Here is a 23838-nt window from a genome sequence, read left to right as displayed (position 1 = left end):
CTGACAATTTAAATCAATGTTCAAGTAAAAAAAATGTTTATTATTGTAAAGAATAATAAATATTTTAGCTTCTGTATTTTCGACGAAGAATATTTGTGAAATATTTCTTCAAACTTACTATGATTAAAATTCAAAAAAAATATTCTGGCAAATCTAGAAAATCTGTACAATCAAATTTAAATCTTATTTCAAAGTATTTTGAATTTCTTTTAAAATTTTTGTTCTGGAAAATCTAGAAGAAATACTGATTTGTCTTTGTTAGAAATATAGCTTGGTCCAATTTGTTAAATATTCTAACAAAGTGCAGATTGGATTTTAACCAATTTAAAACATCCATCCATCCATCCATCTTCTTCCGCTTATCCGAGGTCGGGTCGCGGGGGCAGCAGCCTAAGCAGGGAAGCCCAGACTTCCCTCTCCCCAGCCACTTCGTCCAGCTCCTCCCGGGGGATCCCGAGGCGTTCCCAGGCCAGCCGGGAGACATAGTCTTCCCAACGTGTCCTGGGTCTTCCCCGTGGCCTCCTACCGGTCGGACATGCCCTAAACACCTCCTTAGGGAGGCGCTCAGGTGGCATCCTGACCAGATGACCGAACCACCTCATCTGGCTCCTCTCGATGCGGAGGAGCAGCGGCTTTACTTTGAGCTCCCCCCGGATGACAGAGCTTCTCACCCTATCTCTAAGGGAGAGCCCCGCCACCCGGCGGAGGAAACTCATTTCGGCCGCTTGTACCCGTGATCTTGTCCTTTCGGTCATAACCCAAAGCTCATGACCATAGGTGAGGATGGGAACGTAGATCGACCGGTAAATTGAGAGCTTTGCCTTCCGGCTCAGCTCCTTCTTCACCACAACGGATCGATTTAATTCAATCAATTTAAAACATGTCATCAAAATTCTAAAATGTATCTTAATCAGGAAAAATTACTAATGATGTTCCATAAATTCTTTTAATTTTTTCAAAAAGATTCAAATAAGCTAGTTTTTCTCTTCTTTTTGTCGGTTGAATTTTGAATTTTAAAGAGTCGAAATTGAAGATAAACTATGTTTCAAAATTTTATTTTAAATTTTTTCGTGTTTTCTCCTCTTTTAAACCGTTCAATTAAGTGTTTTTTTCATCATTTATTCTCTACAAAAAACCTTCCGTAAAAGGAAAAAAAAAATGTACGACGGAATGACAGACAGAAATACCCATTTTTTTATATGTATAAATTTATTTATTTAGCTATTCTTGTTTATATCACACTTACGTGTAACTTACAAATGACAATATATTTATTTATTTAAGTGTGTATCAAACTGGTAGCCCTTCGCATTAATCAGTACCCAAGAAGTAGTTTTTGGTTTCAAAAAGGTTGGTGACCCCTGTACTAGGGCATAAAATCAGTGTCAGTTGAGTCGGTCCATAGGTTGCCTGTAGGGATTTTTAATGTCCAGCAGATGTCAGTATTTAGTGACACAGTATCGACACAGTATCAATACAGTTTTGCAATGTGTCGAAACGCTTCATGACGCCTCATCAACCCATCACTACTACAAAGACAACATATTTGATGTTCAAACTGATAAACTTTTTTTTTTTTTTTTGCAAATAATCATTAACTTTAGAATTTGATGCCAGCAACACGTGACAAAGAAGTTGGGAAAGGTGGCAATAAATACTGATAAAGTTGAGGAATGCTCGTCAAACACTTATTTGGAACATCCCACAGGTGTGCAGGCTAATTGGGAACAGGTGGGTGCCATGATTGGGTATAAAAACAGCTTCCCAAAAAATGCTCAGTCTTTCACAAGAAAGGATGGGGCGAGGTACACCCCTTAGTCCACAACTGCGTGAGCAAAGAGTCAAACAGTTTAAGAACAACGTTTCTCAAAGTGCAATTGCAAGAAATTTAGGGATTTCAACATCTACGGTCTGTAATATCATCAAAAGGTTCAGAGAATCTGGAGAAATCACTCCACGTAAGCGGCATGGCCGTAAACCAACATTGAATGACCGTGACCGTGACGTTCGATCCCTCAGACGGCACTGTATCAAAAACCGACATCAATCTCTAAAGGATATCACCACATGGGCTCAAGAACACTTCAGAAAACCACTGTCACTAAATACAGTTTGTTGCTACATCTGTAAGTGCAAGTTAAAGCTCTACTATGCAAAGTGAAAGCCATTTATCAACAACACCCAGAAACGCCGCCGGCTTCTCTGGGCCCGAGATCATCTAAGATGGACTGATACAAAGTGGAAAAGTCTTCTGTGGTCTGACGAGTCAACATTTCACAATTGTTTTTGGAAATATTCGACATCGTGTCATCCGGACCAAAGGGGAAGCGAACCATCCAGACTGTTATCGACGCAAAGTTGAAAAGCCAGCATGTGTGATGGTATGGGGGTGCATTAGTGCCCAAGGCATGGGTAGCTTACACATCTGTGAAGGCATCATTAATGCTGAAAGATACATACAGGTTTTTGAACAACATATGCTGCCATCTAAGCGCCATATTTTTCATGGACGCCCCTGCTTATTTCAGCACGACAATGCCAAGCCACATTCAGCACGTGTTACAACAGCGTGGCTTCGTAAAAAAAAGAGTGCAGGTACTTTCCTGGTCCGCCTGCAGTCCAGACCTGTCTCCCATCGAAAATGTGTGGCACATTATGAAGCGTAAAATACGACAGCGGAGACCCCCGGACTGTTGAACGACTGAAGCTCTACATAAAACAAGAATGGGAAAGAATTCCACCTTCAAAGCTTCAACAATTAGTTTCCTCAGTTCCCAATCGTTTATTGAGTGTTGTTAAAAGAAAAGGTGATGTAACACAGTGATGAACATGCCCTTTCCCAACTACTTTGACACGTGTTGCAGCCTAAGTTAATTATTATTTGCATTAAAAAAAATAAAGTTCATGAGTTTGAACATCAAATATCTTGTCTTTGTAGCATATTCAACTGGATATGGGTTGAAAATGATTTGCAAATCATTGTATTCCGTTTATATTTACATCTAACACAATTTCCCAACTCATATGGAAACGGGGTTTGTATATACTATCAGCATAATACAGTCATCACACAAGTTAATCATCAGAGTATATACATTGAATTATTTACAATCCGGGGGGGTGGGATGTGGAGGGGGTTGGGGGGCGGGGGGTTAGGTTGGGTTGCTATCAGCATATTTCAGTCATCAATGATTCATCAAACTTGAGAATCTTCAACAAATGTTAACATGTTTAACTGTAAGTGACAACTATTTCATCTTTGAATACAACTTATGTACAATTAACAAAGTGTCAAGACGTGGTTTTCGCTTACTGCGGGGATCGTTCTCCCAGGAAGGCAAACGGACGACTCCGGACAGGACTTGCAGGTAGGAACATGATTTAATTTTGAAGACACAATCAACGAGGTACAAAACAGAAAACAACCCCGAAGACAAGCATGCCTATCGCACGCAGAAGCTAAGGCAAAAACTTAGGACATGAAACTATAGACATGAACCTCACGAAACTGTGGCATGAAACAACTAGAATTAACGATGGCATAGAACAAACACGAAAATGTGGCATGAAACAACTAACATTAATTATGGAATGAAACAAACACGAAACTGTGGCATGAAACAACTAGCATTAACTATGGCATAGAACAAACACAAAACTGTGGCATGAAACAAACATGAAACAGTGGCATGAACCAACTAGCATTAACAATGGCATAGAACCCCCCGCACCCCCCCCAAAATGGATTAACTCGCTGGAATAAAAAAGACAATATAACATACATCCATAAACGTGGACGCATGTGAAAAAGTGCAATATATTTATCTGTACAGTAATCTATTTATTTATTTATATATTTTTTTTTTATTTCATATATATATTTATATATTATTTATATTTATATATATATATTTATTTATATATGCACCTTATTGCTTTTTTATCCTGCACTACCATGAGCTTATGTAACAAAATTTCGTTCTTATCTGTGCTGTAAAGTTCAAATTTGAATGACAATAAAAAGGAAGTCTAAGTCTAAGAACAAACACGAAACTGTAGCATGAAACAAACACAAAACTGTGGCATGAAACAACTAGCATTAATTATGGCATAGAACAAACACGAAACTGTGGCATGAAACAAACACGAAACTGTGGCATGAAACAACTAGCATTAACTATGGCATAGAACAAACACGAAACAGTGGTATGAAACCAATACGAAACTGTGGCATGAAAAAACTAGCATTAACAATGGCATAAAACAAACATGAAACTGTGGCATGAAACCAATACGAAACTGTGGCATGCATGAAACAAACACGAAACTGTGGCATGAAACTAATACGAAACTGTGGCATGAAAAAACTAGCATTAACTATGGCATAGAACAAACACAAAAATGTGGCATGAAACAACTAGCATTAACTATGGCATGAAACGAACACGAAACTGTGACATGAAACAACTAGCATTAATTATGGCATAGAACAAACACGAAACTGTGGCATGAAACAAACACGAAACTGTGGCATGAAACAACTAGCATTAACTATGGCATAGAACAAACACGAAACTGTGGTATGAAACCAATACGAAACTGTGGCATGAAAAAACTAGCATTAACAATGGCATAGTACAAACACGAAACTGTGGCATGAAACCAATACGAAACAACTAGCATTAACTATGGCATAGAACAAACACAAAACTGTGGCATAACACCAATGCGAAACTGTGGCATGAACAAAATAGCATTAACTATGGCATAAAACAAACACGAAACTGTGGAATGAAACCAATACGAAACTGTGGCGTGAAAAAACTAGCATTAACTATGGCATAGAACAAACACGACACTGTGGCATGAAACCAATACAAAACTGTGGCATGAAACAACTAGCATTAACTATGGCATAGAACAAACACGAAACTGTGGCATGAAACAACTAGCATTAACTATGGCAACTGTGGCATGAAACAACTAGCATTAACTATGGCATAGAACAAACACGAAACTGTGGCATGAAAAAAATAGCATTAACTATGGCATAGAACAAACACAAAACTGTGGCATGAAACAAACACGAAACTGTGGCATGAAACAACTAGCATTAACTATGGCATAGAACAAACACGAAACTGTGGCATAAAACCGATACGAAACTGTGGCATGAAACAACTAGCATCAACTATGGCATAGAACAAACACGAAACTGTGGCATGAAACTAATACGAAACTGTGGCATGAAAAAAACTAGCATTAACTATGGCATAGAACAAACACAAAAATGTGGCATGAAACAACTAGCATTAACTATGGCATGAAACGAACACGAAACTGTGGCATGAAACAACTAGCATTAATTATGGCATAGAACAAACATGAAACTGTGGCATGAAACAAACACGAAACTGTGGCATGGAACAACTAGCATTAACTATGGCATAGAACAAACACGAAACTGTGGCATGAAACAAACACGGAACTGTGGCATGAAACAAATAGCATTAACTATGGCATAGAACAAACACGAAACTGTGGCATGAAACAAACACGGAACTGTGGCATGAAACAACTAGCATTAACTATGGCATAGGACAAACAGGACACTGTGGCATGAAACCAATACGAAACTGTGGCATGAAGAAAATAGCATTAACTATGGCAAAAAAACAAACACGAAACTGTGGCATGAAACCAATACGAAACTGTGGCATGAAAAAAATAGTATTAACTATGGCATAAAACAAACACGAAACTGTGGCATGAAAAAACTAGCATTAACTATGGCATAGAACAAACACAAAACTGTGGCATGAAACCAATACAAAACTGTGGCATGAAACAACTAGCATTAACTATGGCATAGAACAAACACGAAACTGTGGCATGAAACAACTAGCATTAACTATGGCATAGAACAAACACGAAACTGTGGCATGAAACAACTAGCATTAACTATGGAATAGAACAAACACGAAAATGTGGCATGAAACAACTAGCATTAACTATGACATGACACAAACACGAAACTGTGGCATGAAACAACTAGCATTAACTATTGCATAGAACAAACACAAAACTGTGGCATGAAACAAATATGAAACTGTGGCATGAAACAACTAGCATTAACTATGGCATAGAAACACCCCACCCCCCCCCCCCACCCCCCTCCCAAAATGGATTAACTCGCTGGAATAAAAAAGACAATATAACATACATCCATAAACGTGGACGCATGTGAAAAAGTGCAATATATTTATCTGTACAGTAATCTATTTATTTATTTATATATATTTTTTTATTTCATATATATATTTATATATTATTTATATTTATATATATTTATTTATTTATATATGCACCTTATTGCTTTTTTATCCTGCACTACCATGAGCTTATGTAACAAAATGTCGTTCTTATCTGTGCTGTAAAGTTCAAATTTGAATGACAATAAAAAGGAAGTCTAAGTCTAAGAACAAACACGAAACTGTGGCATGAAACCAATACGAAACCGTGGCATGAAACAACTAGCATTAACTATGGCATAGAAAACACAAAACTGTGGCATGAAACAACTAGCATTAACTATGGCATAGAACAAACACAAAACTGTGGCATGAAACAACTAGCATTAACTATGGCATAGAACAAACACGAAAATGTGGCATGAAACAACTAGCATTAACTATGACATGAAACAAACACGAAACTGTGGCATGAAACAACTAGCATTAACTATGGCATAGAACAAACACAAAACTGTGGCATGAATCAAACACGAAACTGTGGCATGAAACAACTAGCATTAACTATGGCATGTAATAAGCAGATATTAACAGTAAATGAACAAGTGGATTAATAATCCATTTTTACAGTTTGTCCTTTATAATGTAGACAAAATAATCGGTGCATAAATGACACAATATGTTACTGCATAGACTAATTAGGAGTCTTTGTTTGTTTACTTACTACTAAGAGACAAGTTGTCTAGTATGTTCACTATTTTATTTAAGGACTAAATTGCAATAATAAACATATGTTTCATGTACCCTAAGATTAAAAAAATAAAATATAGCCAATAATGTCATTTTTTGCGGTCCCCTTTATTTAGACAAGTATCGAAAGGTATCATAAAGTATTGAAATACATTTTTGTACCGGTACCAAAATATTGGTATCAGGACAACCCTAGTTCTTACTAACAACAAAGACTGGAGTCTCCAAACAACACTAACATCAGAGTTTGCCTCAACTTTAAAACCTTTATTGAGTCCAAGGTACAAGCTCTCGTAGAGTCAGAAAGACGACAGTTAAAGTTGGCATTGAAGATAACGTAGCTGTTATGTAAATATCTAAGGCAATTTGAAGACTCTCACAAATCTAACATACAAGTTTTTACATTTTTAAATTTGAATGTGCCATAATGTAGGTGCTTTTGTAAACTTTGAAGAGTCCCTTGCAACTAACCTTAACATCCTGATAAACATCGGCCAGAATTTAGAGTCCTCGTAACTAGGGATGTCCGATAATGGCTTTTTTGCCGATATCCGATATTCCGATATTGTCCAACTCTTAATTACCGATATCAACCGATACCGATATATACAGTCGTGTAATTAACACATTATTATGCCTAATTTGAACAACCAGGTATGGTGAAGATAAGGTCCTTTAAAAAAAAAAAAAAAAAAGATAAATAAATTAAAAACATTTTCTTGAATAAAAAAGAAAGTAAAACAATATAAAAACAGTTACATAGAAACTAGTATTTAATGAAAATGAGTAAAATTAACTGTTAAAGGTTAGTACTATTAGTGGACCAGCAGCACGCACAATCATGTGTGCTTACGGACTGTATCCCTTGCAGACTGTATTGATATATATTGATATATAATGTAGGAACCTACCAGAATATTAATAACAGAAAGAAACAACCCTTTTGTGTGAATGAGTGTAAATGGGGGAGGGAGGTTTTTTGGGTTGGTGCACTAATTGTAAGTGTATCTTATGTTTTCTATGTTGATTTAATATGAAAAAAATAAATAAATAAATAAAAATTAAAGACCGATACCGATAATTTAAAAAAAACGATACCGATAATTTCCGATATTGCATTTTAAAGCATTTATCGGCCGATATTATCGGACATCTCTACAAATTATTATTATTTTCATTATTAATGAGACTAGAGATGTCCGATAATGGCTTTTTTGCCGATATCCGATATTCCGATATTGTCCAACTCTTAATTACCGATACCGATTTCAACCGATACCGATATATACAGTCGTGGAATTAACACATTATTATGCCTAATTTGGACAACCAGGTATGGTGAAGATAAGGTGCTTTTTAAAAAAATAAGATAAATAAATTAAAAACATTTTCTTGAATAAAAAAGAAAGTAAAACAATATAAAAACAGTACATAGAAACTAGTAATTAATGAAAATGAGTAAAATTAACTGTTAAAGGTTAGTATTATTAGTGGACCAGCAGCACGCACAATCATGTGTGCTTACGGACTGTATCCCTTGCAGACTGTATTGATATATATTGATATATAATGTAGGAACCTACCAGAATATTAATAACAGAAAGAAACAACCCTTTTGTGTGAATGTTTTTTTAGGTTGGTGCACTAATTGTAAGTGTATCTTGTGTTTTTTATGTTGATTTAATAATTAAAAAAAAGAATGAAATAAATTTAAAAAACGATACTGATAATAAAACCCGATACCGATAATTTCCGATATTACATTTTAAAGCATTTATCATATTATCTCTACTCGTAACCTACGCTACGTGTTTTTACGAACATTGACGATAGTCTTTAACTCAACTGTCGTACGTGTGCTTGTAGGTTCGTCTCGATACCAATATTTTTGTACCGGTACCAAAATGTATTTCGATACTTTTCTAAGTAAAGGGGACCGCACATAATTGCATTATTGGCTTCATTTTAACAAAAAAAATCTTAGGGTACATGAAACATATGTTTATTATTGAAATCGAAGAACAATTTAGTCCTTAAATAAAATAGTGAACATACTAGACAACGTGTCTTTTAGTAGTAAGTAAACAAACAAAGACTCCTAATTAGTCTGCAGTAACATATTGTGTCATTTATACACCTATTATTTTGTCCCCATTATAAAGGACAAGCTGTAAAAATGGATTATTAATCTACTTGTTCATTTACTGTTAATATCTGCTTAGTTTCCGTTACAACATGTTCTATCTACTCTTCTGTTAAAATGTAATAATCACTTATTCTTCTCTTCTTTGATACTTTACATTAGTTTTGGATGATACCACAAATATAGGTATCGATCCGATACCAAGTAGTTACAGGATCATACATTGGTCATAATTTAAGTCCTCATGTGTCCATGGACGTATTTCCTGAGTTTATAAACATAACATACATTTAAAAAAATCTAAAAAAGATTTTGTGATGATAGAAAAATTTGATTTAATCGTATCGACTAGATACGCTCTTGTACTTGGTATCATTACAGTGGATGTCAGGTGTAGATCCACCCATGGCGTTTGTTTACATTGTGACCCCGGTGAGCTATTGTATCCTCCTATGGTGTGTAGTGAAGCATGTTTAGCTATTCCTCCATAGTTTTGTCTCCAATTGACCTAACGTACTGTATATATTTTTTGTGACAATCAAACACAGTTTAGAGTCAAACAAGGCTAATAACGTATGTGGTTTTGCATTAATCAGAAACAACTTAGTCCTTAACTATGTACTTTTGTTTTGATTGACGTTGATGACCGACTTTTCTGTCTTGCTTTTGGTGAAGGCGGTCACATTTTTTCCGCTCCCTTCTTCTCCCTGCTTGCTCTCTTCGTTTTGTCCTGTCTACACTTTTTCGAAGCCTCTTTCTTTGCGCTGTCCTCCAAATAAAACATCCCCCCGAGGACTCCTCAATGATGGTCGCTTTTGACCTCCATCCCTCCTCAACGACACCTGGAGTCGAACTTTTGCTTGCATGCAGAACGGCCCCAGGCCTATGGACACTACATCAATTCACCCAAGACAATGGGCATATACACACCCACACACACCCACCTCCACCCCACGCCTTCACCACCGCTTGATTCCCCTTCGGGGTGATGGACGGCTGGCAGTGCTTTATAGCAGCAGTCGACCTCCAGGGCCCCAACTCACCTCCCTCAGTTGCGAGTTGTCGTGATTATATGTAACATGTTTATGTGTGCATGGCATGGAGGTTTTTTACAACTCCTTAGGAGCGCAGTCTAGATTGTATTTTCTTACTCATCTTCTTCCCCAGCGTTTTACCTTTTTCCCATCTTTTACGGGGCGCCTTGTGGCGACCCATCAGCGTTCCTTGTTCTGTAACCCTGTACACTGTTTGTTTGTCTAACCTTGAACGGATTTTGTTGTACTTGTGCAATGAAAATAAAGTCCTATCCTATCCTAACAAACCTATCACACATATTTCATGAACAGACCTAATTCCACCAGGCTGCCAACATTTTATATCGTTCAAAAAAGTCGTTACTCACTGAAGTTGTGTGCAATCTTCTGGTTGAGCATAATGTGTTGTTGCACGTTGCTGGGCTCCGGTACTTCAAAGGACCCCTGGTTCTTAACAGCAAACTGTTGGTACAAGCGGGCCGTGTCCACTTCAATCCTCTGGTTACTCGGTTTCCCCCAGAAGGATTTAGCAATCTGCAGAGAAACAAAGTAACAAAAATATGCATTCCAAGGTCTGGGATGGATTAGATTTGACTCTTAAAATGATGAGATGTAGTACCTTCTTGGGGCCGACCGTGTCCCAGTGGAAGGGTTTGGTGCGGATCTTTCTCGGGCCAATCTTGAACTTGAGGGGTAAAGGCGGAGGAGGCGGTATTCTAATGGGGGACGGAACTGCTTCACTTAGCATGGGTGTTTCATTGGGAGGAGGCTCTGGGAAGGTTCTAGAAGGTGGGAGGGCAGCCGGGTCAGGGGTGGTCTGCGTCAAAGAGGCTGGGGGGTTCAGGTCTTCTTCCACATCGGAGCCATTGTCATCCTCTTCTGCGTCTTCCGCTATGCTAAGATGTCGGAGGCTCTCGCCACCCCCGAACATGGACCTCCTTTTCCAGTCGGAACACAGCCTGTCGATGGCCTTGACCCAAGCGTCCCGCTCCGACTGCACACCACCTGGAAGTGGCGGGCTTGATGGAGGCACTCTGAAACTGCAACAATCCAGTTACCATTAATGGATCGATCGACCCAAGGCTTTCATTGACTGACTTAATGGTTTTCACTCACTGGTATTGGTTTTTGCGCGTGACAAGTGTGAAGGTGTCCGCGCTGTGAGGCTTCTTGACGCCGGTGTCGCCGTCCGACAGATGGATCACAGTGTTTATGTGCGACCGAGACGTCTGCTCGCCATCGGCGGTGGCGACAGTGGCTCCGCCTCGTCGACTGAAAGGCTCCAACGTTAGCTGGCCTCGGTGCAGCTCCACCTCGTATCTGGAACATACATTGGTCAATCTACTGTCAAATAATATATTTGTCGTAGCTTGAAACAAAATGTCGGTTTTTGATAGTGTACAAACTAGGGTTGTACGGTATACCGGTACTAGTATAGTATCGCGGTACAAATGAATCAAACACGGTACTATCTCTGTTTGAAAAGTACCGGTTCCTGGGTGAAGCATTGCTGGTTTTACGAGCAGAGGAGCATGTTCGGCAGCACACACACACAGAGTACTTACAAGCAGACACAGTGTGTAGACAGAAAAGGGAGAACGGACGCATTTTGATCTAAAAACTGATGATAAATGTGAAGTTATAACACTGAAACGCCCTCAGGAAGAGGTGCTTTAAGACATGGCTAGGTAGCTAGCAGCGAACATCCATCCGCAGTCGGCAGTGTTTTAGCTACTTCTAAATCACTAATCCTCGCCTCCTTGGCGACAAATAAAGTGAGTTTCTTACACGTACCATTATCACTGAAGGACGAGGAATAGCTGAACATGCTTCACTACACACCGTAGGAGGAGACAATAGCCGTCACTGCTAACAAAAGCTAGCACGCCTGAATGTAAACAAATGCCATGGGTGGATCTACACCTGACATCCACTGTAATGATACCAAGTACAATAGCGTATCTCGTCGGTAATATGATTACATCGATATTTTTTATTGTCACTTTTTTTTAATCGTTCCTTCTTTTTTTTTTATTCATATTATGTTTATAAACTCAGGAAATGTGTCCCTGGACACATGAGGACTTTGAATATGACCAATATATGATCTTGGACTTGGTATCAGATCAATACCTACATTTGTGGTATCATCCAAAACTAATGTAAAGTATCCAAACAACAGAAGAATAAATGATTATTACATTTTAACAGAAGTGTAGGTAGAACATGTAAAAACAGAAAATAAGCAGATATTAACAGTAAATTAATAATACATTTTTACAGTTTGTCCTTTATAATGTCAAAATAACAGAATGATAAATGACACAATATGTTACTGCATACGTCAGCAGACTAATTAGGAACCTCTGTTTGTTTACTTACTAATAAAAAACAAGTTGTCTAGTATGTTCACTATTTTATTTAAGGACACAATTACAATAATAAACATATGTTTCATGTACCCTAAGATTTTGTGTTAAAATAAACCCCATAATGCCATTTTTTGTGGTCCCCTTTATTTAAAAAAAAGTATCGAAAGGTATCGAAATACATTTTGGTACCAAAATATTGCTATCGGGACAACCCTAGTACAAACTTAGTTACCAGGTGCGTGTTTTACAAAACAGCATCCTCAGGGACTCATCCCACCCAGGTCACCACTGGCTTGAAATCTTGCCCTCAGGGAGGCGCTACAAGACCATCAAAGCGAGGACAAATAGACTGAAAAACAATTTCTATCCTAGAGCTGTTATTGCCCTAAACTTTGCACTTACCTGAACACTCACCACTTTATTAACTTGCTTAACTCTGATAGAGATCTACTGTGCAGTATGTTTTTAAAATATTGTTTGTTGTCTATTTTATGTAGGTTGTTTTAAAAGCACTGAGCTGGATTGCTGTTCAATTTTGTTGTTTCCATGCAATGACAATAAAGGTATTCTGATTCTGATTAACAGTTGTGGCTTTGGCAAAAATAATGAGAATTTCAGCATTTGAGTTGTAAAACAAGCCATTGGTGTGTTCGTACTTGACCCATCGGAATGACGCCAGTCCTCCTCTGTGCAACAGGAGGACGCCTTCACGTAAGCTCTGAGACGCTTCAGGCTGCTGGGTCGTCCCTACACTGCCCCCCTCAGGATGACTGTAGATGTTTCCGTAAATGATCTGGTTGACGAGCTGCATGATCTGCGGCGACACACCCAAAGACAGACAGCAGTTGGGTCAACACATGTACAAAGTGTGTTCAGCCGCCTGTGTCGAGGTTGAAGACCTTGTGCTTGTCCTGCACTGAGGTGGCCTCCAGCTCGTAGTCGTGGTGGCCTTTAAAGGAAACCGAGAACCTGGCACCGATCCCGTCGTCGCAGCTGTTGACCAGGGCGAAGGGAAGTTGTCGCTTGACGATGCCTTTCTCGATGGTGCACAGAGTTTTGCTGGCGACGTCAAACTAGATAGTTGAGATGGAGTTAAGGCAGATAGCATCATGCTGAGAAATTGTGTTAGCATCACGTTTGTCCTTGCTACGTCAGCATGCTAAGGTTTCACTGAGCCTCGTTAGCACTAAAAAGATAATGATGGTTTATGTTTAAGTGCCATTGTTGTTCACTTTTGGCGGTCTTTTCTCTCTGGCACTCATTGAGGGCGGACGCTACCCTTCCCTCTTCCTTATCTCTCCTGCTTGCTTCTTTGTCTTGTCTTGTCTTAACTTTTTTGTTGCCTCTTTTTGCACTGCTCTCCAAATCTAACCATTGGAACTATTTAACTGGCCTCAACTAAATTGACAAGATCTTGGGATTGGGGGAACCTGCTTGTCGTGACGGAGCGGTTGTTGCTGGACTCACGACGGACTCTTGGGAGAATAAGAAGTGCCGCCTGCCCGGCGACCCTTTCAGTCAAGGACGTGGAGATATCTACCTATTCGGAATTATGACAACAGATCTCTGCTATTTGCAGATGATGTGGTCCTGATGACTTCATCTGGCCAAGATCTTCAGCTCTCACTGGATCGGTTCACAGCCGAGTGTGAAGCGACTGGGATGGGAATCAGCACCTCCAAGTCCGAGTCCATGGTTCTCGCCCGGAAAAGGGTGGAGTGCCATCTCCGGGTTGGGGAGGAGATCTTACCCCAAGTGGAGGAGTTCAAGTACCTCGGAGTCTTGTTCACGAGTGAGGGAAGAGTGGATCGTGAGATCGACAGGCGGATCGGTGCAGCGTCTTCAGTAATGCGGACGCTGTACCGATCCGTTGTGGTGAAGAAGGAGCTGAGCCGGAAGGCAAAGCTCTCGATTTACCGGTCGATCTACGTTCCCATCCTCACCTATGGTCATGAGCTTTGGGTCATGACCAAAAGGACAAGATCACGGGTACAGGCGGCCGAAATTAGTTTCCTCCGCCGAATGGCGGGGCTCTCCCTTAGAGATAGGGTGAGAAGCTCTGTCATCCGGGAGGAGCTCAAAGTAAAGCCGCTGCTCCTCTACATCGAGAGGAGCCAGATGTGGTGGTTCGGGCATCTGGTCAGGATGCCACCCGAACGCCTCCCTAGGGAGGTGTTTCGGGCATGTCCGACCGGTAGGAGGCCACGGGGAAGACCCAGGACACGTTGGAAAGACTATCTCTCCCGGCTGGCCTGGGAACGCCTCGGGATCCCCCGGGAGGAGCTGGACGAAGTGGCTGGGGAGAGGGAAGTCTGGGCTTCCCTGCTTAAGCTGCTGCCCCAGCGACCCGACCTCGATAAGCGGAAGAAGATGGATGGATGGATGGATGGAGGACATCTGCTGATTGGAGTAAGTGTTGCTCTGGTTTGTCGACAAATTGGAAGTTGCTGGCAGTCTTCAAAGTACCCTAAAGCTGCCACAAATGATTGGAGGATGCGGGAAGAACTGTGGACACTTTGTGATTTGGATAACATCAGACTGTCTGCCCCGCAGGATTTTGAGGACCATCCATCCATCCATCCATTTTCTACCGCTTATTCCCTTCGGGGTCGCGGGGGGCGCTGGAGCCTATCTCAGTTACAATCGGGCGGAAGGCAGGTTACACCCTGGACAAGTCGCCACCTCATCCCAGACAAGTCGCCACCTCATCGCATTGAGGACCAGTCATAGACAATTTAGAGTGAAAAGCTAATTTTATTTTCACTCGCATACAAAATATTCTAACTTGGATTGTTTCCCTGGCTTGGAGACTCTCCCGAAGGACAGTGCGGCGAAGACACAACAAACTCCCTTCTCGTCTCTTATGGACACACACTTGTTGTTGTTGACTTTGGACTGACTATCGGCTGCACAACATCAAGGCCGCGGAACAGAGACACACTGCAGGCTTACACACACACATGCTTCCACAAAAAATATACGCCACACACACATACCCCACCCCCAATCCAACGCCCTTGACGCAAATCCCATAGGGGTGATGGAAGGATAGTCAGCGCCTGAGAGCTGCGGCCTGCCTCCATGACCCCGCACTCCCTCCCCTCTGTTGCTAGATATCTCGAGATGTACGTTGTAATATGTATATGTGCTTTGCTATGGAGGGTTTTTTCCCACTCCAGACTGGGCCCCCTTAGGAGCCCAGTCTAGATTGTATTTTTTTTCACTCATCCTTCCCCAGTGTTTACCTTTTTTCCCATCTTTTACGGGGCGCCTTGTGGTGACCCATCAGCGTTCCTGTTCTGTAACCCTGTACACTGTTTGTTTGTCTAATCTTGAACGGGTTTGTGTTTCGTTGTACTTGTGCAATGACAATAAAGACCTACCTACCTACCTACTACCTACCTACCTACATGTCAGTCACTACTAGCTGCTACCCCAATTTAAGAGTTTTTGGAGATAAGAACTGTCCCTCGGCCAATTGTTGTGCTTTACGTTGCAAACAAATAATTTGAGTTGACACGCCTGCCCTAAAACGTTTCATCAGTATTTAATATTTTTGCTTTGTGTGAGGAGTGTTGCTTTGGTTCTCATGAGCTCACCTGAAGAACTCTCTTCTTCCACCTGTAGCGTCCGTGCTTGTGCACGCTGAAGTTGTACTGAGAGGGCAGCTGCTCCTGCTTCAGCAGACCCAACAAAGCCACATCACACTGTTACATATATAGCCAACACATGCAAACGGGATGTTCTTCTTACCTGGTCGGCACCACTCTGCAAGTGCTCTCGGTCCTCCCTGGCCTGCTTCAGAGCGTCGTCGATGGACAGCTCTCCTTTCTTCACCTTGTTCATGATGCTCAGCTGCATCTCGTTGCTCAACTGAAATCACAACCCTCCGCTCCGTCACAGACGAATATCCAAGAACGGGTTGAAGTTGCTTTGCTTTGTTTCTTTGAACGCTGAAAGATCTACCTGAGTTTTTCATTTTTCCAATTGTTTTAAATCACAAAAAAATCTAATAACTACTTTTTGTACACAACAAATAAACTAATAACTACTGTATGTACACAACAAATGATCTTATAACTACTGTATGTATTCGACAAATAATCGAATAACTACTGTATGTACACAACAAATAATCTTATAACTACTGTATGTACACAACAAATAATCTAATAACTAATGTATGTACACAACAATCTAATAACTATTGTTTGTACACAACAAATAATCTAATAACTACTGTATGTACACAACAAATAATCTTATAACTACTGTATGTACACAACAAATAATCTAATAACTACTGTATGTACACAACAAATAATCTTATAACTATTGTCTGTACACAATAAATAATCGTATAACTACTGTATGTACACAACAAATAATCTAATAACTACTGTATGTACACAACAAATAATCTTATAACTATTGTCTGTACACAATAAATAATTGTATAACTACTGTATGTACTCATTAAATAATATAATACCTACTGTATGTACACAACAATCTAATAACTATTGTTTGTACACAACAAATAATCTAATAACTACTGTATGTACACAACAAATAATCTAATAACTATTGTCTGTACACAACAAATAATCTTATAACTACTGTATGTACACAACAAATAATATAATACCTACTGTATGTACACAACAGCTAAACTAATAACTACTATATGAACACAGCAAATAATCTAATAATTATTGTTTGTACACAACAAATAATCTTATAACTACTGTATGTACACAACAAATAATCTAATAACTACTGTATGTACACAACAAATAATATAATAACTATTGTCTGTATACAACAAATAATCGTATAACTACTGTATGTACACAACAAATAATATAATACCTACTGTATGTACACAACAAATAATCTAATAACTACTGTATGTACACAACAAATAATCTAATAACTATTGTCTGTACACAACAAATAATCGTATAACTACTGTATGTACACAACAAATAATATAATACCTACTGTATGTACACAACAAATAATCTAATAACTATTGTTTGTACACAACAAATAATCTAATAACTACTGTATGTATACAACAAATAATAACTAATGTATGTACACAACAAATAATTTACTAACTTCTGTATGTACGCAACAAATAATCTAATAACTACTGTATGTACACAACAAATAATAACTACTGTATGTACACAACAAGACACCAATTACGACTGTATGGACACAACAAATACACTTTAACGACTGTATGTACACAACAAACTAACTAATAACTACTGTATGTACACAACAAATAATTTACTAAGTACTGTATGAACACAACAAATAATCTTATAACTACTGTATGTACACAACAAATAATCTAATAACTACTGTATGTACACAACAAATAATATAATAACTATTGTCTGTATACAACAAATAATCGTATAACTACTGTATGTACACAACAAATAATATAATACCTACTGTATGTACACAACAAATAATCTAATAACTACTGTATGTACACAACAAATAATCTAATAACTATTGTCTGTACACAACAAATAATCGTATAACTACTGTATGTACACAACAAATAATATAATACCTACTGTATGTACACAACAAATAATCTAATAACTATTGTTTGTACACAACAAATAATCTAATAACTACTGTATGTACACAACAAATAATCTAATAACTACTGTATGTATACAACAAATAATAACTAATGTATGTACACAACAAATAATTTACTAACTTCTGTATGTACGCAACAAATAATCTAATAACTACTGTATGTACACAACAAATAATAACTACTGTATGTACACAACAAGACACCAATTACGACTGTATGGACACAACAAATACACTTTAACGACTGTATGTACACAACAAACTAACTAATAACTACTGTATGTACACAACAAATAATTTACTAACTACTGTATGAACACAACAAATAATCTTATAACTACTGTATGTACACAACAAATAATCTAATAACTACTGTATGTACACAACAAATAATATAATAACTATTGTCTGTATACAACAAATAATCGTATAACTACTGTATGTACACAACAAATAATCTAATAACTACTGTATGTACACAACAAATAATCGTATTACTACTGTATGTACACAACAAATAATATAATACCTACTGTATGTACACAACAAATAATCTAATAACTATTGTTTGTACACAACAAATAATCTAATAACTACTGTATGTACACAACAAATAATCTAATAACTACTGTATGTATACAACAAATAATAACTAATGTATGTACACAACAAATAATTTACTAACTTCTGTATGTACGCAACAAATAATCTAATAACTACTGTATGTACACAACAAATAATAACTACTGTATGTACACAACAAGACACCAATTACGACTGTATGGACACAACAAATACACTTTAACGACTGTATGTACACAACAAACTAACTAATAACTACTGTATGTACACAACAAATAATTTACTAACTACTGTATGAACACAACAAATAATCTTATAACTACTGTATGTACACAACAAATAATCTAATAACTACTGTATGTATACAACAAATAATAACTAATGTATGTACACAACAAATAATTTACTAACTTCTGTATGTACACAACAAATAATCTAATAACTTCTGTATGTACACAACAAATGAACTAATAACTACTGTATGTACACAACAAATAATCTAATAACTTCTGTATGTACACAACAAATAATCTAATAATTTATGTATGTACACAACAAAACAAACTAATAACTACTGTATACACACAACAAATAATCTAATAACTACTGTATGTACACAACAAATAATCTAATAACTAATGTACGTACACAACATATAATTCACTAATTTCTGTATATACACAACAAACAATCTAATAACTACTATATGTACACAACAAATAATCTAATAACTACTGTATGTACACAACAAATAATCTAATAACTACTGTATGTACACAACAAATAATCTAATAACCAAACAGCTGTTCATGCTTTGATTATTTGATGACATGTTTCTTTCCACCTGCACTTAGCATCCGTGTAGGAGGATGCCCAAAACTGGTACAGTACTGATCACTATTTTTGTACCACTCCTGATCACTATTTTAGTACCACTCTTAACTAACTAACTGACTAACCAAACATCGGTTTAGTACCGAGGAGTTATTTCAACACAAACTAATTTACGTTACCCCCTTCAAGTACCCAACCAACATTGGTACGTAAGTGGTATGGTACCCAAATTTGACACAGTACTTGTCATAACAAAATAACTTAAAGTACCACAGTACTAGTACCCATGTGGTGCCCATACAGTACCAATAAGTTCTTCTAATATTGTTCATTACCAACTAACTTTACCCAAGCACTGCACTTGGTACCCAAACAATATGGAGTAGAATAAGATGATTGATCAAGAGATCAAGAACCAAGGTTTCTCATTGTCATCCCATTGGGTTGAGTTTTTCCTTGCCCTGATGTGGGATCTGAGCCGTTGTGGCTTGTGCAGCCCTTTGAGACACTGGTGATTTAGGGCTATATAAGTCAACTTTGATTGATTGAAGTTGAAGAGTGTTTTCATGAGTGGACAAGGACTAAAGGGAAGTCAAAAGAAGAAGCACTGCATCATCCAAAATGACTAACTAGACTTCAGTAAGTCAGTCAGGTTACACATGCAAGGGAATTGAGGAAGTGGGAAAAGTTGCCATGCATGGAATACAAACATTTATACTTGACAAGATAGTAAAGTTTCTTACCTGAGGAAAGTCCTCCATGAGTCTGCTGTTCTCCTTCTTCTTGGATCCTAAACTCGCCATTCTGGCTTTCAGATCTGCTCCACTTTTCCAGCAGACGTCTGATCCTCTCGCTCTGAAAAAATGCAACGATAGAGGGTGTGTGTGTGTGCGTGTGTGTGTGTGTGTGTGTGTGTGTGTGTGTGTGTGTGTGTGTGTGTGTGTGTGTGTGTGTGTGTGTGTGTGTGTGTGTGTGTGTGTGCCCCGCCCACTATGTGCTCAGGTATTTCAGGCCCGACTAGGCCCCACCCCCACAACTTTTTTTCTTTTCCAATCCTCAGCTCGCACACCGTCTGTTTACTTCCTACTTACATCCATTTAATGTACTTACTTACATGCTTACACACTTCCTGACTTACATATTTACTTACTTACACATTTACTTACTGACTTACCTAATTACATATTCACTTACTAACATATTTACTTACAGACTTACCTAATTACATATTTACTTACTTACATATATACTTACTGACTTACTTAATTACATATTTACTTACTTACATATTTACTTACTGACTTACCTAATTACATATTTACTTACTGACTTACCTAATTACATATTTACCTACTGACTTACCTAATTACATATTTACTTGCTTACATATTTACTTACTTACGTATTTATTCACTGACTTACCTAATTATATATTTACTTACTTACATATTTACTTACTGATTTACATAATTACATATGTATTTACTTACATATTTACTTACTGACTTACCTAATTACACATTTACTTACTTACATATTTACTTACTGACTTACCTAATTACATATTTACTTACTTACATATTTACTTACTGACTTACCTAATTACATATTTACTAATTTACATATTTACTTACTGACTTACCTAATTACATATCTACTTACTTACATATTTACTTACTGACTTACTTAATTACATATTTACTTGCTTACATATTTACTTACTTACGTATTTATTCACTGACTTACCTAATTATATATTTGCTTACTTACATATTTACTTACTGATTTACCTAATTACATATTTATTTACTTACATATTTACTTACTGACTTACCTAAATACACATTTACTTACTTACATATTTACTTACTGACTTACCTAATTACATATTTACTTTCTTACATATTTACTTACTGACTTACCTGATTACATATTTACTTACTTACATATTTACTTACTGACTTACCTAATTACATATTTACTATTTTACATATTTACTTACTGACTTACCTAATAACATATCTACTTACTTACATATTTACTTACTGACTTACCTTATTACATATTTACTAACTTACATATTTACTTACTTACATTTTTACTTGCTGACTTACCTAATTACATATTTACTAACTTACATTTTTACTTGCTGACTTACCTAATTACATATTTACTAACTTACATATTTACTTACTGACTTACCTAATTACATATTTACTAACTTACGTATTTACTTACTGACTTACCTATTTACATATTTACTAACTTACATATTTACTTACTGACTTACCTAATTACATATTTACTTACTTACATATATACTTACTGACTTACTTAATTACATATTTACTTACTTACATATTTACTTACTGACTTACCTAATTACATATTCACTTACTGACTTACCTAATTACATATTTACTTGCTTACATATTTACTTACTTACGTATTTATTCACTGACTTACCTAACTATATATTTACTTACTTACATATTTACTTACTGATTTACCTAATTACATATTTACTTACTTACATATTTACTTACTGACTTATCTAATTACACATTTACTTACTTACATATATACACACTGACTTACTTAATTACATATTTACTTACTTACATATATACACACTGACTTACTTAATTACATATTTACTTACTTACATATTTACTTACTGACTTACCTAATTCCATATTTACTTACTTACATATTTACTTACTGACTTACCTAATTACATATTTACCTACTTACATATTTACTTACTGACTTACCTAGTTACATATTTACTTACTTACATAGTTACTCACTGACTTACCTAATTACATATTTACTTACCTACATATTTACTTACTGACTTACCTAATTACATATTTACTTACTTACTAGACGCGTTTGCTCTTACTTACATATTTACTTACTGACTTACCTAATTACATATTTACTTACTTGCATATTTACTTACTGATTTACCTAATTACATATTTACTTACTTACATATTTACTTACTGACTTATCTAATTACATATTTACTTACTTACATATTTACTCACTGACTTACCTAATTACATATTTACTTAGTTACATATTTACTTACTGACTTACCTAATTACATATTTACTTACTTACATATTTACTTACTGACTTACCTAATTACATATGTATTTACTTACACATTTACTTACTGACTTATCTAATTACATATTTACTTACTTACATATTTACTTACTGACTTACCTAATTACATATTTACTTAGTTACATATATACTTACTGACTTACTTAATTACATATTTCCTTACTTACATATTTACTTTCGGACATGGGAGGAGTTCGGTGAGGCCATGGAAAACGACTTCCGGACGGCTTCGAAGCAATTCTGGACCACCATCCGCCGCCTCAGGAAGGGAAAGCAGTGCACTATCAACACCGTGTATGGCGAGGATGGTGTTCTGCTGACCTCGACTGCGGATGTTGTGGATCGGTGGAGGGAATACTTCGAAGACCTCCTCAATCCCACCAACATGTCTTCCTATGAGGAAGCAGTGCCTGGGGAGTCTGTGGTGGGCTCTCCTATTTCTGGGGCTGAGGTTGCTGAGGTAGTTAAAAAGCTCCTCGGTGGCAAGGCCCCGGGGGTAGATGAGATCCGCCCGGAGTTCCTTAAGGCTCTGGATGCTGTGGGGCTGTCTTGGTTGACAAGACTCTGCAGCATCGCGTGGACATCGGGGACGGTACCACTGGATTGGCAGACCGGGGTGGTGGTTCCTCTCTTTAAGAAGGGGAACCGGAGGGTGTGTTCTAACTATCGTGGGATCACACTCCTCAGCCTTCCCGGTAAGGTCTATTCAGGTGTACTGGAGAGGAGGCTACGTCGGATAGTCGAACCTCGGATTCAGGAGGAACAGTGTGGTTTTCGTCCTGGTCGTGGAACTGTGGACCAGCTCTATACTCTCGGCAGGGTCCTTGAGGGTGCATGGGAGTTTGCCCAACCAGTCTACATGTGTTTTGTGGACTTGGAGAAGGCATTCGACCGTGTCCCTCGGGAAGTCCTGTGGGGAGTGCTCAGAGAGTACGGGGTATCGGACTGTCTGATTGTGGCAGTCCGCTCCCTGTATGATCAGTGCCAGAGCTTGGTCCGCATTGCCGGTAGTAAGTCGGACACGTTTCCAGTGAGGGTTGGACTCCGCCAAGGCTGCCCTTTGTCACCGATTCTGTTCATAACTTTTATGGACAGAATTTCTA

The 23838-nt window shown here is 37.7% G+C and overlaps 1 protein-coding gene across 2 annotated transcripts in view; it reads right to left on the bottom strand.

The window, feature by feature from the left end:
• LOC133572346 (uncharacterized) overlaps positions 1–20443 on the bottom strand; it is a 90524-nt gene extending 70081 nt beyond the window's left edge. The window contains exons 1-8 of one of the 2 annotated variants that reach the window (XM_061925285.1): positions 20341–20443; positions 16304–16423; positions 16150–16227; positions 13450–13623; positions 13207–13364; positions 11295–11498; positions 10798–11218; positions 10547–10712 (exon numbers count right to left, since the gene is read on the bottom strand). In XM_061925285.1, coding sequence (XP_061781269.1) covers positions 10547–10712; positions 10798–11218; positions 11295–11498; positions 13207–13364; positions 13450–13623; positions 16150–16227; positions 16304–16423; positions 20341–20400 — 1381 coding nt within the window. In that variant the 5' untranslated portion in view covers positions 20401–20443. The remainder of the gene's footprint in view (positions 1–10546; positions 10713–10797; positions 11219–11294; positions 11499–13206; positions 13365–13449; positions 13624–16149; positions 16228–16303; positions 16424–20340) is intronic. The other variant, XM_061925292.1, reaches the window with a different exon arrangement.
• Positions 20444–23838: the final 3395 nt, after the last annotated feature.

The sequence above is a fragment of the Nerophis lumbriciformis genome, linkage group LG01 (assembly GCF_033978685.3).
Source record: "Nerophis lumbriciformis linkage group LG01, RoL_Nlum_v2.1, whole genome shotgun sequence".
Taxonomy (NCBI): domain Eukaryota; kingdom Metazoa; phylum Chordata; class Actinopteri; order Syngnathiformes; family Syngnathidae; genus Nerophis; species Nerophis lumbriciformis.
The sequence above is the reverse complement of the archived record's forward strand: the minus strand, read 5'-3'. Positions and strand labels throughout refer to the sequence as shown.